This window comes from Gorilla gorilla, chromosome 21 (genome assembly GCF_029281585.2).
Source record: "Gorilla gorilla gorilla isolate KB3781 chromosome 21, NHGRI_mGorGor1-v2.1_pri, whole genome shotgun sequence".
NCBI lineage: Eukaryota > Metazoa > Chordata > Mammalia > Primates > Hominidae > Gorilla > Gorilla gorilla.
Window position 1 is genome coordinate 76,070,367 of NC_073245.2, and position 18,456 is coordinate 76,088,822.

An 18,456-nucleotide genomic window follows, 5' to 3' on the forward strand; every position below is an offset into this window, starting at 1 on the left:
TGTGCCCAAGCGATCCTCCCTCGTACCTGGGACCACACATGTACAGCACCACGCTCAGCTAATTTTAAACTTTTTCTGTAGAGACAAGGTCTCCCTATGTTGCCCAGGCTGGTCTTGAACTCTCAGGCTTAAGCAATCCTCCCGCCACAACCTCCCAAAGTACTGGGATTACAGGCATGAGCCATTGCACCCAGCCTGAAAACTTCATATGCTGAATGAATGTCTGTGTAGTTTCAGGGGAAAGAATGTTAGAAGTAGGGAAAAAGTCATACTGCTATCTATTCTAAAAATGTTCTTAGAGCCCTTATCATTTTACTATCTGCCACGAGCATATTTTTTTAGGTTCTATGGCACATGTCTACAATTTTTAAATTGTTTTCAAAAAGTTAACCAAACTCTTTCAGCAAAATGGTGCAGAGAGAATCTCTACAACCAGGCCTCCTTATCAACCCCCAAGACAACTCTCTCCCCGCTGGGCCCACCTGCTGCCCACCCTGGAGAGCAAAAGGCAAAGTCGTCGTGCGGCCTCTGATGTACCTGCTTCAACAGCACCAGGGTGTGCCCTGCTCATGAACGCAGAGCCCAGGCGTGGACTAATCTCACAGTCAGATGCCACAAGTTTCTTCTGTCACGGTGCCCAGGTTGAGACATATCATCTCAGGCCCAACAGCTGAGAGATCCTTTTTTTTTTTTTTTTTTTTTTTTTTGAGAGGGAGTTTCGCTCTTGTTGCCCAGGCTGGAGTGCAATGGCATGATCTCTGCTCACTGCAACTTCCGCCTCCCGGGTTCAAGTGATTCTCCTGCCTCAGCCTCTCAAATAGCTGGGATTACAGGCGCCTGCCACCACGCCCAGCTAATTTTTCTATTTTTAGTAGAGATAACGATTTCGCCATGTTGGCCAGGCTGGTCTAAAACTCCTGACCTCAGGTGATCCGCCCACCTCGGCCTCCCAAAGTGCTGGGATTACAGGCATGAGCCACTGCACCTGGCCAAGAGATCCCATTTTGACCAATAAAAAAAAAAAAGCTTCATTTTCTCTACAACTGATATTAAAACTCCAACAGGCATTTGCATAAAGAGGCGTCTGGCAGCTCAGAAGGCACGGCCTGTGTGGACTGCTCTCCCGACCCTCACAGACGCCAGCAGAGCGCAGTCACCTTTGGTAAAATGCCCCAAACCTCACTAGAAATCCCACTTTTCTCCATCTTCAGAAATTCATCTCAGGAACATAAAGATTTGAGGAACCAGGGGAGGCTCCAGCAGATGGTTCCGGCTGCAGTGGAGATGGGGACCGTCCGGAAAGGGGATGGGCTGTTGGGCAGATGGCAGGACGCGTCTCTGGCTGGGGAGTGGGCTCCCCCGACACGCCACCTTCCCTGCCAGATGGCGCTTCTGGGTATTCCAGAATCTGGAATGGGGGATGCCTATCTCCCTCCTGAGCCCACCTGCTGCTCTGGGTCCCTGGAGCCCACCAAGTCCACAACCACCTGCTCTGAATAGAAAGCTGACATTGAACACCGCGGGGCGCTCTTTCTGAAAAGCAGCACATTCCCGTAATTCCACACCAACACGTGGAGCGCCGCGCACATGCCAGGCACACACCGCCAAGGACGCCGTGGCAGGCTTTGTCTTCGATCTCCCTAGAAAGTTGCTGGGTCGGAGCCACGTGGCTGCACTTCCCACGGATGGGGACATGTTTTCCTGCCCCTGAAAGCCCCCCGTCCCCACACGTTGGCAATCCCGCAGGATCTCGGTCATGTGAACGCCGTCGGGCAGAAGCTGGAGGTCCACCTGCCCCAGCTGCCCACCGGCTGGGCATGGAGATGCCTTCACCTGGCAGCAGCCGGCAGAGGACTCGAGAAATGACCACAGAAAGGCACACACCGGCTCCCAGTCACCGCTCTCCGCAGACATCCCCCCCCGACGCGGCTGTACAGTCACCCAGTTCCCCTCCTGCTCCTACACACTTGAGAGTTCTCGCGCCTGGGCAGCTGCACCCAGCTGGCCCCCGGGACCCGGACGCCAAAGCTCCGGCCGCAGCATCGAGGTCAAAGCAAACGCTGGCTCCAGCGCACAGACCAGAGGCACCCGCAGTTCTGTCCCAAACCACTTCCAGCAGGGGAGGTGCCTTCGCTGCTGTCACTTGCTTCACAGAGCTCCTTAGCTGGCCTCAGGGTAAAGCTGTCAGCGCCCAAGGAGCTCCAGGCGAGGCCAAGCCGTCCTGGCACTGGCTGCCCCCAGGGCTGGGCAAGTCCATCCAGGGCTGGGCAAGTCCATCCAGGCCTGGGCTGGAAGAAGACTCCTCAGGCATCCTGGACAGGCCACAGGCCCTGCAGAAACCCACCCTCATGCCAGCGGGAGCCAACTCTGGAAGAGGACTGCTCCGCCCAGCTCTCCACGCCATGAGAGGTGTCGATCTGGAACCAGAGACAGACAAGTTACAGACCGTCAGGATGGGATAAAAGCAGCAAGGCTTCTAGGGTGGATACTCTGCTGCCCTCACTCACCTGGGACGTTGTCCACTCGCTACTAAGACAGCCTGTCAACAGCCATCTGGAAAGGAAGACTGTAATTAATTCTCAATAAAGAGACACTCAAAAATATATGCATTAACAAAACATTAACACCTGCCACCAAAACTATCCTGTGAGAAATGAGAAATGACTCGTGTGGGAATAGCAATTAATTTCAAAATCCAAAATGTGTGGTTAAGGCTGGGCGCCGAGGCTCATCCTAGCACTTTGGGAGGCCAAGGAGGCTCATGCCTGTGATCCCAGCACTTTGGGAGGCCGAGGCAGGCAGATCACCTGAGGTCAGAAGTTCAAGACCAGCCTGGCCAACATGGTGAAACCTCATCTCTACTAAAAACACAAAAATTAGCCAGGCGTGGTGGTGTGCCCAACGGGATACCCTATCCTGTAATCCCAGCTACTTGGGAGGCTGAGGCAGGAGAATCTCTTGAACCCCGAAGGTGGAGGTTGCAGTGAGCTAAGATCGCACCACTGCACTCCAGCCTGGGCGACAAAGCCAGACTCTGTCTCAGAAAAAAAAAAAAAAAAAAAGTGGTTGAGCTCTTGTTAAAGAATTTTTTTTTCTTCAGGGAGGCACACACCCCATGGCCCTTTCTTTATAGAAAAGACTCCGCGACTTCAGGCACAGGAAGGAGAACGCCTTCCACCAGGGCTCTGCGCGGCTCGGGCTGGGGCAGTGGAATGCCTTCCACCAGGGCTCTGTGCGGCTCGGACTGGGGCAGTGGCCTCCGAGTCGGGGCTTGGCCAGAAATGTGCAGTGACCAGGCCTGGAAGGGACCGGCCACCACCACTGAGCTCTAGGAACTGATGTTTCCAACCCACTGCAACATGAATTGAACGTCTTTACATTAAGGGAAAAAAATTGCTCAAAATATAAAAACCAATTCAACTTCACACAACCTGTTGCTGTGGGAGTGGAACAATCACTATTGCAAAAGCGAATAACTCGGCTGACCTAAAATGGGTTTTCTCTGTACCTGGCTGAGTTGAGGGTGGGAGAGGAGGGCACATGGAGAGCAGGTGCCACCAAAGCGCCTCCTCGGAGGTGCCCGGGCTCATCTGGGCCGTGGCCACGCACACATGGGTGTCAGGGACACCACGCCCCAAGTGTTTGGCCCAGTTGCCCCTGACAAAGCTGGCCACCCTGGTGTCTTACCTGAGCTGGGGGAGGCTGTGCCGGCTCCCTGGGCTGGGTCTGGCGGTTCCCCAGAGCTCATCCTGTGGCTCTGAGGGTGGAGGGTGGAGGGGCTTCTGTTCTGCCATCAATGACCCTCACAAGGGACCCAGGCCCTGGGAACACAGGAAAGGAGGAGTCTCACCCACAGGAACGCGCACCAGCTGCTGGGTTCTAGAGAGTTCCAGAAGCACCGACGATCTTCCCGGCATGCGGTGCGAGCCCGGTGATGCCCCAGGAGGCAGGTGTTTGAGTGCTTTGATCAGCCGGCCAACCCCAAATGCCCGAGGTCTCCACCCGTGACTTCTCTGCGGTGTGTCTCTTTCCTAGGAGCCAAGTGATTCCAACAGAGGGTTTTGGTGGAGGAAGTCGGAGCGTGAACACCTCTGGACTGCAGAAATGCTCTCCTGATGAGAACACCAAGGCACGCTGGCCTGGACCACCTGAAAGTGCAGCACCATGTCCACCAAATGCCCTTTGGTCGGCAACTGTTCACAATTCCAGTCTCGATCCAGAATCAAGTTAAAGTTCTCGATTCATCCTTTAAATACCACAGGGAAACAGTCTTTAAACCACAACCGAAACAAAGACAAGCTGCAACTGTTCTCTGCAAAACGCCTCCTGACGCCCGGGCCCAGCCGCTCCGCCATCTCCACGGCCACCTTCTCCAGTAACGAGCTGGTCAGAAGCCGTCCCCGCAGGAAAGGACTGCAGGGAGCTGGGGTGAGCTTCACGGGAGGCGGCACTGCACCGCCATGGCTGTCCCTAGAATCCTTGACTCTTTAAGAGTGAGGGGGGTTACACCAGCAACGCTCCAGAGGCCGCATCCCACATTTCCAGGCACGGCTGATGCGGGGCTTACAGTCTCCTGTCCCTGGCCGACCGGCCGGCAGCGCATCCTCGGCTTGTCAGTGTGAAGTTGGCTTCCTCGTGCTGTTTGGAGACACGAAGGCAGCACACACCTCAAGGCCCCAGGAGATCAGCGCCAGCCCAGCACAACTTGTGGGCAGCCATGTTCTGAGCCTAAATGACAGTTTTCATGGTTTCTACTGGGAGAACAATGTCTAGTAACAGAGAGGAGGCCCGCCTACTGCTGAAAAAGGAATAAAAGTAAGCATGAAGTTCAACAGAATCGAATGAGAAGTACGGCAAGTCCTCTGACAGGGATGTCAGAGATTGATGGTCTAGTAATGAAACTGCCATCTGTTTAATTTAACAGCCAAGCCAAGGTTACTGGTCCTACAAATCCAAGGAAACTAGTTCAGTTTTTCTAGAATGTTCCAGAACCCATCCCCAAAGGCCCTCTGAGTGTCGGCTGCTCTGTGCTGCTGGCCTGCTGCCTGCATATTTAATGGTTCTCTAAATTCAGAAATCTGCGACCACCATCCCATTCTTATGCAGAATTGCCACGGCCGGACGCTGTTTGTTGAACCACGGCGCATTCATGACGAGGAGAACCGGGCAGGCGGTGGGATCCCCACCCGGCACCCCGCACTGCAAAGCTGCAGTGGACACACAGTGAGGACCGCCGTGTCCCCATTTCCTGCACGATGCACCAGGCCACTGGGAGGTACACTCGACAGGACACCCTAGAGACCACGCTAACAAGAGGCCCAGCCCTGGAAATGCTCATCGCCTGCAACCAGCACATGGAGATGGTCGCAAGTCAGGACCGGCCATGCCTGGCAGAGCAGCCACGCCGCTAGAACCACAGCAGGGGCCACGTCAGGAGGAGGTCGCCAGTCAGGACCGGCCATGCCTGGCTGAGCAGCCACGCCCCTAGAACCACAGCAGGGGCCATATCAGCAGGAGGTCACAAGTCAGGACCGGCCACGCCCGGCACAGTGGGCAGGCCCCTAGAACCACAGCAGAGGCTACTCGCCCTCCCAGGCCCTCTTCAGCGCTCGCCTGAGTTGAAGCTGCGTTCCTCCCGCTCTGAGGGCTGGGTACTGGGGACCCTCGCCCAGCCGAGGCCGCTCTTGTCTTCTTCTCTCTTCCGACAGGGAGCGGAGGAGAGGAGCCGGCGGCCCCCGGGGCTCAGGGGCGCATCTCCAGAGCTGCAAGATGGCGGGGGGGCTACGCCACAAGCTGCAATGAGCTGCCCCCACTCTCCGACCCCCACAGTCACCCCCACATTCAGCAATGGGAGGACACGGCTCTGCGTCCATGACCCTCCAGAAGGAGGGGAGGGAGAGAGGGGGCCCACGCGGTCCCGCCGGGCCTGGCGCTCCCGCACGGTGTTGAGAGACTTAGACGTCCGTGAGTTCAACGCTTCAGATCAGCAGACGGCGTCAGACCCCGGGGCTCAGTTCTCTCCCCCGATCAGCGTCCACCTAGGTACCGGCGAGTGGGGCTACGCCATGAACTCTGAGGCGCTCCTCCGCCACGGCAGCCCCCGCGGCAGCCCGCCCAGAGGCCAGGCCCCCGGACCCCACCTTCAAATCACACCGAGGCGCCTCGGCTAAGGCTTCCCTGGACGCAGGCGCTGGTGGCCACGGTTTACTTCCGCGCGGATTCCACGGGACCACCTGTCGGGACAGAATGCCTACGGCAGTGAGGGAGGACCACAGAACTTTGGAAAATCCAAGTTTTTTCTGAGTATTTCCATTATTTACCTCAGTGCATGCCGGAAACAGGCAGGGGCCACACAGGATGCCAGAAAATTACGTTTTAATAACCTGTCCCCCGCCGAGTTCTACAGCCACTCTGCTGGTTAGGCGTCTGGGGCATCCAGTTCACAGCCCGACAAGCGAAGGATGCTGACAACTTCTAAACCGTGTTTACAGAAAACAAAAGGGCAAATTCTTTTTTTTTTTTTCTGACGAGTTTCGGTCTTGTTGCCCAGGTTGGAATGGCATGATCTCGGCTCACTGCAACCTCCTCCTTCCAGGTTCAAGCGATTCTCCTGCCTCAGTCTCCCAAGTAGCTGAGATTACAGGTGCCCGCCACCACACCCGGGTAATTTTTTGTATTTTTAGTAGAGACAGGGTTTCGCCATGTTGGCCAGGCTGGTCTTGAACTACCGACCTCAGGTGATCCACCTGCCTTGGCCTCCCAAAGTGCTGAAATTACAGGTGTGAACCGTCATGCCTGGCCCAAAAGGGCAAATTCTTACAAGAGAAGTAGAAAATTTAGAATATTAATAATGAGGCTAGAACTTAAAGAGAAATAACAAAAGACCCGCCAGCCAACTTCACCTGGAATTAGTCACAGATGAACTAAAAACTGAGTGAGATGGGGCCAGGCGGGGTGGCTAACGCCTATAAACCCGACACTTTGGGAGGCTGAGGCAGGCAGATCGCCTGAGCTCAGGAGTTCGAGACCAGCCTGGCCAACACTGTGAAACCCTGTCTCTACTAAAAATATAAAAATTAGTGGGGTGTGGGGGCACCCACCTGTAGTCCCAGCTACTTGGGAGGCTGAGGCAGGAGAATTGCTGGAGCCCGGGAGGCAGAGGCTGCAGCGAGCTGAGATAGTGCCAATGCACTCCAGCCTGGGCAAGAGAGCGAGACCCTGTCTCAAAAACACACACACACACACACACACACACACACACACACACACACACCCAGGAGTGCTGGGTGTGCCCTCACCCCACCTTCAGGATTTAGGACACACTCAGGATGCAGAGGACACAGCACTCTCACTGCAGGGAGAGGCCCTGGGAAAAAGCCAGAACCATTCAAGGTCCCAGCCTCGGGCTCCACGGCCACTCCCTCCATGTGCTCTGGGGCTCGCTTCCGGAAAGGAGGGGCCCAGAACAGAAAAGCCCTGAGGAGGAAGGGGAGAAACTGCCAGGGCCACCGAGGCCGAGCTGGGGTGTGTGTTCCCCAAGGTCAGACCTGGCACCACAGGGCCCACAGCTCGTACGCCGCGGGTGAAATCAACATCTTCTGCCAAGCCGTGCCCTCCGACCCCATCTGCTGCACACAGAAACCACCAAAGGCTTCATGGACGGAGCCACACCCAGGGAGGGCTGTCAGACGCAGAAACAGTAGAAAAGGCACGAACAAATTGTTTCCCCTCAGTCCAATGGCTTTTTTTTTTTATTTTTATTTTTTTTTTTTTTGAGACAGTGTCTCGCTCTGTCACCCAGGCTGGAGGGCAATGATGCAATCATGGCTCACTGCAGCCTCAACCTCCTAGGCTCAAGCGATCCTCCCACCTCAGCCGCCTGAGTAGCTGGGACTACGGGCACAAGGCACCATCATGCTTGGCTAACTTCTTGTAGGGATGGGGTTTCCCCACGTTGCCCAGGCTTCCAAAGTCGTTCTTAATGACCAATACGCACCAGCTGTACCTGGGGTGCTGCAAAGGAACTGGGTGTGTTGGGGTCCCTGCCCTGAATGATTGTATACGACGGTCTGAGAGATCCACAGGAAACAGCACCCAAGCCCCTCATGTGAAAAGGCACTCGGAGGGGAGGGTAGTGAGGGAGGCCCGGGATCCCCCTCCGACCGCACCCACGGGCATGCGCTGCTGGCCGCACCCAGCCTGTCCCTCCTGACGCCCACGAAACGTGCCCAGCGCTCCATCTGACCGGCTGGCCGACTGCAGGATGCCCACATGCCCTGCCACCGCCTCCTGGAAAGGCCCCAGTACCCCAGGGTTTGCTCAAATCCAACCATTTCTGCTGACAAGTACACTTTCGCATTTGAGAGGGGACGGGGCCAACATCTTGGAGCATAAATCACAAACACTCTGCCTGCACCGTGTTTGATATTTTAGAAACGCTATTTTGTTTGAATTCACAACAGCTGTGTAAGTGGCACCCCCCCCCCCCCCAGTTTTTCAGATGTGGGAAGTGAGGCCTCAGGATGTCTGTGACAGCCCAGCACCCATAGCTTGTCCTGTCTGTGCAGTGCTCAGCCCTGAGCCTCACTTTCAGGGCCAAGACCCTTCGACGGCCACGGCTCCGCACTGAGTACACAGAATAAAGGGAAGGTGAACACCACTTTCCACATGTAGTCTTTATTACCCACAAACAGTTGGCATCAGTGCTCACACCAACACGAAAATTCGAAAGAATATTTTAGTGCTTATGAAAACAAAGTTGTAAAAATATTGTTTTTTAGAGCAGCGTAAAGAAACAGAGAAACAGATATACTTCCCAAATCCCAGCATCAAGGACGGCTGGCACGTTTCCTTCCTTCACTTCCCTCAATACTCAGCAAACAATGTGTCCACACCACTCAGCACGCCTGGACCCCAGCCGCGGAGGTGGGGGCATCTCATGCCGGACTCGCTCCCTCCTCCCCTGGAGAGAAACGGAAGGCGCCTCACTCACTCTCAGCTGCATGCTGAGTGCCAGCTATGTGCTAGGTGCCAGCACCAGGCTTTGCCCGGGGGCCCACATGAGCGCGAGACCAGAAGGCAGCTGGCTGGGGGCTGGCTGCGGTGGGTTTATTATTATTATTATTTTTTTGAGACAGAGTCTCCCTCTGTCGCCCAGGCTGGAGTGCAGTGGCGCCATCTCGGCTCACTGCAAGCTCCGCCCCCCGGGTTCACACCATTCTCCTGCCTCAGCCTCCCGAGTAGCTGGGACTACAGGTGTGCGCCACCACGCCCGGCTCATTTTTTGTATTTTTAGTAGAGACGCGGTTTCACCGTGTTGGCCAAGATGGTCTCGATCTCCTGACCTCGTGGTCTGCCCGCCTCAGCCTCCCAAAGTGCTGGGATTACAGGCGTGAGCCACCGCGCCCGGCCCCTTTGTTTGTTTTTTTAAACTCCGAAAGCTGAATGCCCCCATCTTGTCAGGAAGTCAGTCAGTCTGGGGTGAGCCCGACACGCAGCAGTGGCTGAACTTTTGGCCACATCTCGGCAGGCGCGTCGTCGTTTGGATTCAGCTGGGGACATTTACGTTTTAAACACAACCTCCGACGCATCTTTAAAAGTCACACGCCACCAGCATCATCCAGCGAAGGCAACGCAAGGCGAGGCCCCCAAGTGCAATCGGCTCGCAGCGGCCGCCCCCGTCTCCCCTGCGCGAAACGAGTCTCAGCGCGAAGGCGACAGAGGGGCCGGCAGGGGGCGCCCGAGCCCGCCTCTGGAGCACAAAGACCCCCGGCCCCTGCGCAACCCGGACGAGCTCGCATTCAGCCAACGACTCCTGTGAGAAACACTCCAGCAAGCACTCGGCTGCTCCCCTGCCCGCCGCGCTCACAACCGCGTCCATTCCCTCCTCACTCTAAAGCCAGCCCCCCGTGGACCTGAGAGGCCAGTCCAGGCTGTGACGCCGCACCCTCACCTCCCGAAACAGGGAGGTCAGCAGGCGGCCGAGCAGCAGGGACAGACCCTCAGCCTCATCTCATCTTGGCCCGGGACCTGCAACCCTCAGCCTTCAAAACCACACCAAAGCCAAGCGGCCCCCAGGGCCTGCACTTACGGGACAGCGAGTGGGCCCCTCTGGGCAGGTACTCAAACAGCAGGGAGCCGTCATCCCCCAGCACGTCGGCCTTCAGCGACAGCAGGCTGTTCTTACTCATGAGCGCCGCGCGCAGGTTGGCCACCGCGGTGGCCTGATGCAGGGCGTCGTCCTTCTCCGGGGTGAGGGGAGGGCCCAGATAGCTGGCTTCTCCTCCCAGGAGACCCTCCTCCACCTGTGCATAGAGCTCGGCCCTCTCTCCTCGGCTGTCGGAGCTGCTGGCTTCGGTGACGGACAGGTCCGCATCTGGGGACAGAGGGACACACGTCAGAAGACACGGGTCGTTCCCAGACTCTCCAAGTGGGACAGGCGACAAATTTAGAAGGACGGCGACCAGCTTCTGCCTGAGCTACAGAGCAGCATCAAGTCCAGCCCACCCTGGGAGCCGGGCACCTGCCCCAGCAATGCAGCAGCCTCGGCCCAGCCCGGCCTTTCCTGCCCACCCAGGTCCCATGGCTGCGGTGGAGTCTCAGCCAAGGCTTTGGAGGACAGCTCAACTCAGAACAACGGGGTTGCCCTCCCTGGACGAGGCGCTGCAGACCTGGTACCTGCTCTGCTCCAGGGCCGAGGGCCTGAGAGTCAGAGGCTCCTGGGGCGGCAGTATTTCCATCTCGCAAAGACGAGGAGAGGCTCAAAATGGATCAATGACGTTAGAGCTAAATCTATAAAATTCTTAGAAGAAAATCCGCATGATCTCAGATTTGGCAATAGGTTCTTAGATACAAAACCAAGCACAAGCAACAAAATAAATTGGACTCATCAAAATTAAATGTCTGTGCTTCAAAGGATACTACCAAGAAAGTGACGCCGGGTGCAGTGGCTCAAGCCTGTGATCCCAGCACTCTGGGAGGCCGAGGCAGGTGGATCATCTGAGGTCAGGAGTTCAAGGCCAGCCTGGCCAACATGGTGAAACCCCATCTCTACTAAAAATACAAAAATTAGCCGGGCGTGGTGGCACGTGCCTGTAATCCCAGCTACTCAGTAGGCTGCGGCAGGAGAATCGCTTGAACCCAGGAGGTGGAGGTTGCAATGAGCCGAGATCACACCACTGCACTCTAGCCTGGGCAACAGAACAACGCTCTGTCTCAAAAAAAAAAAAAAAAAAAAAATTGCAACCTATATATCTGATAATAAAAAGGCAAATACTGTAACTCAATATAAAAATGGGCAAAAAATCTTACTAGACATTTGTCCAAAGAAGATGTACAAATGGCCAAGACGCACATGAAGAGATGCTCAGCATCACCCATCACTAAGGAAACGCAAAACACGATTCCACCACACAACACGGTTCCAGCACACGCCACGGTTCCACCACACGCCACGGTTCCAGCACACGCCACGGTTCCAGCACATGCTACGGTTCCACCACACGCCACAGTTCCAGCACACGCCATGGTTCCAGCACACGCCATGGTTCCAGCACACACCCACTGGGATGGCTGGAAATAAAAAGGCCAGGCACCGTGGCTCACGCTTCCAGTCCCAACATTTTGGGAGGCTAAGACCGGAAGATCTATTGAGAACAGGAGTTCAAGACCAGCCTGGGCAACACAGCAGGACAAAAAGTTAAAATAAAACAAAATTAGCTGAGTGTGGTGGGTTGTGCCTGTGGTCCTAGCTACTCAGGAGGCTGCGGCGGGAGGATCACTTGAGCCTGAGAGGTTGAGGCTGTGGTGAGCTGTGATCGAGCCACTGTACTCCAGTCTGGGTGACAGAGTGAGACCCTATCTCAAAAACAACAACAAAAAAGATCAGATAATATTGGCAAGGATGGGAAGAAATCAGAACCCTGGAACCTTGCTGGTAAGAGTGTAACATGGTACCCTCCTGCGGAGCAGGTCGGCAGGTCCTCACAACATCAGGTACAGGAATCACCACGGGGCCCAGCAGTTCCACGTGTATGCATGCAGATACCCACGAGAAATGAAGACACAAAAGCTCACAGAAAACCTCGTTCAGGACGCGCGTAGCACGTTATCCATAACAGCCAAAAGGTGGAACAGCCAACAAGTCCATCGATGGACGAATGGATAAACATAACAGGTCCATCCCCACAATGGAATATTATGTGGCCATGAAAAGGCATGAAGAACAGACACAGGCCACCACACAGAGGAGCCGTGAAAACATGCTCAGCGGACGAAGCCAGACACAGAACCACACAGAGGAGCCTTGAAAACTGCTGAGTGAACAAAGCCAGACACAGAAAGCCACATGCCATTTCATTTCCATTAAATATCCAGAACAGGCAAATCAAGACAGAAAGTAGGTTTGTGGCTGCAAAAAGGGGCTGGGGAGGGGTCTCGGGTGAGGGCTAAGTGGTGCAGGGTTTCCCTTTGAGCCGAGGAAAATGTTCTAAGGGGATTGTGCTGATGGCTGCAGGATGCTGTGAATATACCAAAAACCTCTGAATTGCAAACTTTAAATGGGTGAATGGGGTGTGAATCATCTCTCAGTAAAGCTTCTACTTAACAACAACAACAACAACAACAAAAGGTGACGACTTGAGTCATGAATTCAACGGATTCCTCTGAGTGTCAGCTCAGGCCAGCCAGGGCTTTGTGGAGTACCCTCCCTCCAGTGGGGCTGTATGCAGGGTATCAAAACACCCCCAGAACATGCTGAGCGATGATGATTTGCAGATATTTTCCCACAGCAAGAGAATGGATTTTCCACCGTGGTCATTGACAGGAATCGGGATCAGAACCACAGAAACACAGGGGCATGGGGCAGGGGGGACTTGGAGCAGGGGGGACTTGGAGCAGGGGCAGAGGTGACGTCTGCAAACACCCCTGGAACAAACATGCACACGTGAGGCCCAGCAGCTGAGACCTGGGCATGGCAGGTGGGCAGGGCCCCGTCAGGCAGCACACGGGGTGAGTCCAGCCTGGCAGGAGCGGGTGGGAGTCTCCAGGGACAGTGACATTCGGACCGTCGAGCTACCTATGACTTCTTCTGGAGGCCTCTAAGGGATATTTTTCCAAACTCTACTCTTTTTCCAAACTATACTCCTTTTTATATTTTTTTACAAATCCCTCGATGATACATCATATTAACTGTGCATTTCTAGGAACTAAATATACAGGTTATATCCAAACTTATGTTAAGGCTTTGTCTTAGCTTGGGATGCCATGACAAAATACCACAGGTAGGGCGGCTTAACAACGAAAATTAGTTTCCTCACGCTCTGGAGACTGGGAAGTCCAAGGTCAAGGTGCCAGCAGATCTGGTGTCTGGTGAGGCCCCTCCTGACCTGCAGACGGCGGCAGGTGAGCCCTGGGGGCCCCTCCTCAGAGTCTGGGAGCAGAGTGGGTGGTGGGTGCTGTGTGCTCAGGAGCGTGTTCAGGGATCAGGGCCCCGCCTGTGACTTCACTTTATCACTTCCTTCAAGGCCCTCCCCAGACGCAGCCACACGGGGGCTGGGGTTTCAACACATGAGTGTGGGGGTGCACATTCAGCTCATAACAGGCTTCAAAAAAAATCACCCAATTTTATTTTATTTATTTATTTATTTATTTATTTATTTATTTATTTATTTTGAGACGGAGTTTCGCTCTTGTTGCCCAGGCTGGAGTGCAATGGCACGATCTCAGCTCACCGCAACCTCCGCCTCCCGGCTTCAAGTGATTCTCCTGCCCCAGCCTCCTGAGTAGCTGGGATTACAGGTGCGTGCCACCACGCCGGCTAATTTTTTTTTTTTTTTTTTTTTTTTTGAGATGGAGTCTTGCTCTGTCACCCAGGCTGGAGTGCAGTGGCATGATCTTGGCTCACTGCAAGCTCCGCCTCCCAGGTTCACGCCATTCTCCTGCCTCAGCCTCCCGAGTAGCTGGGACTACAGGGCGCCTGCCACCACGCCCGGCTAATTTTTTGTATTTTTAGTAGAGACGGGGTTTCACCGTGTTAGCCAAGATGGTCTCGATCTCTTGACCTCGTGATTTGCCCCCCTCAGCCTCCGAGAGTGCTGGGATTACAGGCCTGTGAGCCACCGCGCCCGGCCGCTAATTTTTGTATTTTTAGTAGAGACGGGGTTTCACCACATTGGTCAGGCTGGTCTCGAACTCCCAACCTCAGGTGATCTGCCCACCTCAGACTCCCAAAGTGCTGGGATTACAAGCATGAGCCACCATGCCTGGCCAAAATCACCCAATTTTAAAGCCAAATTTTAAATCTAAATTATTGTAACAAATCAAGGTGAAAAACAAATAAAGGAAATCAGGATAAGCTGAAAGAACTCTCCCTTGTGTGAAATGCTAAAATTTGGGTTTCCGCCAGGCACAGTGTCTCACGCCTGTAATCCCAGCATTTTGGGAGGCCGAGATGGGTGGATCATGAAGTCAGGAGTTTGAGACTAGCCTGGCCAGCACGGTGAAACCCCGTCTCTACTAAAATACAAAACATTAGCCAGGCATGGTGGTGCGTGCCTGTAATCTCAGCTACTCGGCAAGCTGAGGCAGGAAAATAGCTTGAACCAGGGAGACAGAGGTTGCGGTGAGCCGAGATCACACCATTGCACTCCAGCCTGGGCAACAAGAGCGAAACTCCATCTCAAAAAAAAAAAAGACAGATAAAAGAAATTCTCATTAATTTTATGTATATAGTAGTTAGCAAGGTAACTCAATGGATAAAAGACAGGTTTCTTAGCAAGCAGCACTGGAACAACCTTATAATCCTATGTAAAAAGTGAACCTCAAGCTGATCTCACGCCACATACAAAAAAACCAACTTGAATCATGGAGCTATGCGTTATACTTAAATTGATAAAAACTCAAGAAAAACCACAGGAGAAAGTCTTTGCTGGCTGGGCACGGTGGCTCATGCCTGTAATCCCAGCACTCTCGGAGGCTGAGGCGGGCGGATCACGAGGTCAGGAGTTCGAGACCATCCTGGCTAACATGGTGAAACCCCGTCTCTACTAAAAATACAAAAAATGAGCCGGGCGTGGTGGCGGGCGCCTGTAGTCCCAGCTACTCGGGAGGCTGAGGCAGGAGAATGGTGTGAACCCAGGAGGCAGAGCTTGCAGTGAGCCGAGATTGCACCACTGCACTCCAGCCTGGGCGACAGAATGATACTCCGTCTCAAAAAAAAAGGATCCTCCTGAAGAGACACTGTTAAATGAAAAAAGGAGGCCATGCACAGTGGCTCACGCCTGTAATCCCAAAATTTTGGGAGGCCAAGGCGGGTGGATCATGAGGTCAGGAGTTCAAGACCAGCCTGACCAACATGGTGAAACCCCATCTCTACTACAAAAAAAAAAGAATACAAAAATTAGCTGGGCGCGGTGGCGGGTGCCTGTAATCCCAGCTACTTGGGAGGCTGAGGCAAGAGAATGGCGTGAACCCAGGAGGCAGAGTTTGCAGTGAGCCAAGATGGTGCCACTGCACTCCAGCCTGGGTGACAGAGCAAGACTCTGCCTCAAAAAAAAAAAAAAAAGAAAGAAAAAAGGAGCCAAAGGCCAAGAGAAAATATTTGCGAAGCACATACTTGATGAAGGACTTGGAACGAGAACACCTAGGAACTCTCACCACTCAGTAATAAAAGATGGGCAGAAGATCTGAACAGACACTTCCCCAAAGAAGAGACCCAGATGTGGAGCAGGCGCCTGATGCTCATCACCGCCAGCTGAGCCACGACACTCACTCGGCCAGAGCCTCACGGTCACCACGTAGACAGCCCAATCGAAACAAGGCAAAAAGACCTGGACAGACACTTTACCAAAAAAGATATATGAATGGCATCATCCGCCATCAAAGAAATGCAAATCAAAGACCATAGAGAAGCCAGGTGTGGCGTCTCACGTCTTTCATGCCAGCACTGTAGGAGGCCGAGGCAGGCGGATCACCTGAGGTCAGGAGTTCGAGACCAGCCTGGCCAACACGGCCAAACCCCATCTCTACTAAAAATACAAAAAATCAGCCAGGGGTGGTGCTAGGTGATTGTAATCCCAGGTACTCGGGAGGCTGAGGCAGGAGAATTGCTTGAACCTAGGAGGCAGAGGTTGTAGTGAGCCAAGATAGTGCCATTGCACTCCAGCCTGGACAACAGAGCGAGACTCTGTCAAAAAAAAATAGAGGCCGGGCGCGGTGGCTCACGCCTGTAATCCCAGCACTTTGGGAGGCCGAGGCGGGCAGATCACAAGGTCAGGAGATCGAGACCATCCTGACTAACACGGTGAAACCTCGTCTCTACTAAAAATACAAAAAAAAATTAGCCAGGCGTGGTGGCGGGTGCCTGTAGTCCCAGCTACTCAGGAGGCTGAGGCAGGAGAATGGCATGAACCCGGGAGGCGGAGCTTGCAGTGAGCCGAGATGGCGCCACTGCACTCAGGCCTGGGCGAAAGAGCAAGACTCCGTCTCAAAAAAAAAAAAAAAAAAAAAATAGAAAAGAGGCGTGGCGATTTTCACCAAAATCCCCAGCTACTGTATGCAAACCCCCAGTGGTGAGCCAATGAGGCTCCTGCAGAGACGCCCAGGCTGCAACCCCCAAGCCGTAGTTTTGCCACCTTGTGGCAGAACGACTCCGCAGACCTGATTCGGTTCAGGATCTCACGATGAGTCCTGGATGAGCCACGCGGGCCCTAAAAGGACCCACCAGGGTCCCTGTCAGCAGAGAAGGAGGCAGGAGGGTGACAGAAGCGAGGATGGGGGCAGGAATGATGTGGGGCCACGAGCCAAGGATGCTATGGCTTCCAGAAGCCAGAAGAGGCACATGGACTCCCCTGGAGCTCCAGGGGATGCAGCTCTGCCGGCTGCTTCAGACTTCAGAGAACCATGAGACAAAACGTGCATTGCTCTGACAATAAGTCTGGTCATTTATTACAGCAGCCATCAGGAGCCAGGTGCTTGCCAAAAGCACAAAAGCCACAAAAGACACCTGCAGGAGAGCCTCACAGCCCTGAGCCTGACACCCAAACGCCCACATCCAGACGACCACAGAACAGGCTGCAGCCACGCCCCACGCCCCATGCCCCACACCCACAGGTGAGGAGCAGTGTTGCTGCTGGCTGCGGCCGTGAGTCCCTCCCACACCAGGACAAGGAGCAAAGCCAGAGATGCAAGGACACCCTGCCGAGTGGCTGCGTTAAAAGTTCAGTCGGCCAGGCAGTGGCTCACACCTGTGATCCCAGCACCATGGGAGGCCCAGGCGGGAGGATCGCTGAGCCCAGGAGTTTGAGACTGGCCTGGGCAACATAGTGAGATCCCGTCTCCCGTCATAGTGAGATCTACATCTCTATAAAAAAATTTTTAAAAATTAGCCAGGCATGGTGGTGCACGCCCATAGTCCCAGCTACTCAGGAGGCTGAGGTGGGAGGATCACCTGAGCCCAGGAGGTCGAGGCTGCCGTGAGCCGAGATTGTACCACTGCACTCCAGCCTGGGCAAGAGAGTGAGACCTTGTCTTAAAAAAAAAAAAAAACACAGCTGGGTGTGGTGGTTCATGCCTGTAATCCCAGCACTTTGGGAGGCCGAGGTGGGTGGATCACAAGTTCAAGAGATTGAGACCAGCCTGGCCAACATGGCAAAACCCCATCTCTACTAAAAATACAAAATATCAGCTGGGCGTGGTGGCACGTGCCTGTAGTCCCAGCTACTCGGGAGGCTGAGGCAGGAGAATCGCTTGAACCCGGGAGGCAGAGATTGCAGTGAGCCAAGATCGCGCCATTGCACTCCAGCCTGGTGACCGAGCGAGACTCCGTCTCAAAACAAAAACAAAAACAAAAAATACTCTGTCCAGTGCTGAGGACAAAATTTTTTAAAAAATAAAACAAAAACAAAAAACAGCGCGTTCCTGTGAAGGGTGTTATTGTCTCTGTCCCAGTCACCAGCTGCTCCCCAACAGACTGTAATGTGATCAAAGCTGATTGCAGGTAATTCTGTTCATACCTGAAAGCAAAAACATCTAGAGAAGGCGCGGCTGAGTTCTCAAGCTTCCCAGGACAGGACTGAACAGGGGAGTGGATTAAAACAGGCCGAGCCAAGCATCTCCCGAGCAGCTGTGGGATCGGGGTGCAGAGCCGGACGCCCTTCCCACCCCACTACTGACCAAAGCACACGATGTCATCTTTTGGTTGAAACCCTTCCACCCAAAAAATAAAAAGACCATCCCAAGTGCAGGAAATTTTCTTCAACAGAACAATCAGATCTGCCGTGCTGCTGAAACAGGCTGTGAAAGGTGTTCAGGAGGCGAAACACTGTTCCGGAGGCCAGGTGGGGGAACCTCACATTCTGTCGGGCACCAGGAGGGCCGAGATGCCACGCACACTCAGGACAGGAGTCCCTGCATGGACGTAACCTCAGAGGTAACTCCCTGCCCTCGTGTGATCAGGAC

General features: G+C 54.2%; 1 protein-coding gene across 7 annotated transcripts in view; it reads right to left on the bottom strand.

Moving 5' to 3' along the window:
• The window catches only part of ZBTB46 (zinc finger and BTB domain containing 46), an 88,421-nt gene that overhangs the window by 22,990 nt on the left and 46,975 nt on the right, over nucleotides 1–18,456 (bottom strand). For all 7 annotated transcript variants that reach the window (XR_008674449.2, XR_008674450.2, XR_004069288.3 and 4 more), the window contains exon 3: nucleotides 10,091–10,375. Coding sequence is in view for 3 of the 7 variants with exons in the window: in XM_055372702.2 (XP_055228677.2) it covers nucleotides 10,091–10,375 (285 nt within the window). In the remaining 4 variants the exon portion in view is untranslated. The remainder of the gene's footprint in view (nucleotides 1–10,090; nucleotides 10,376–18,456) is intronic.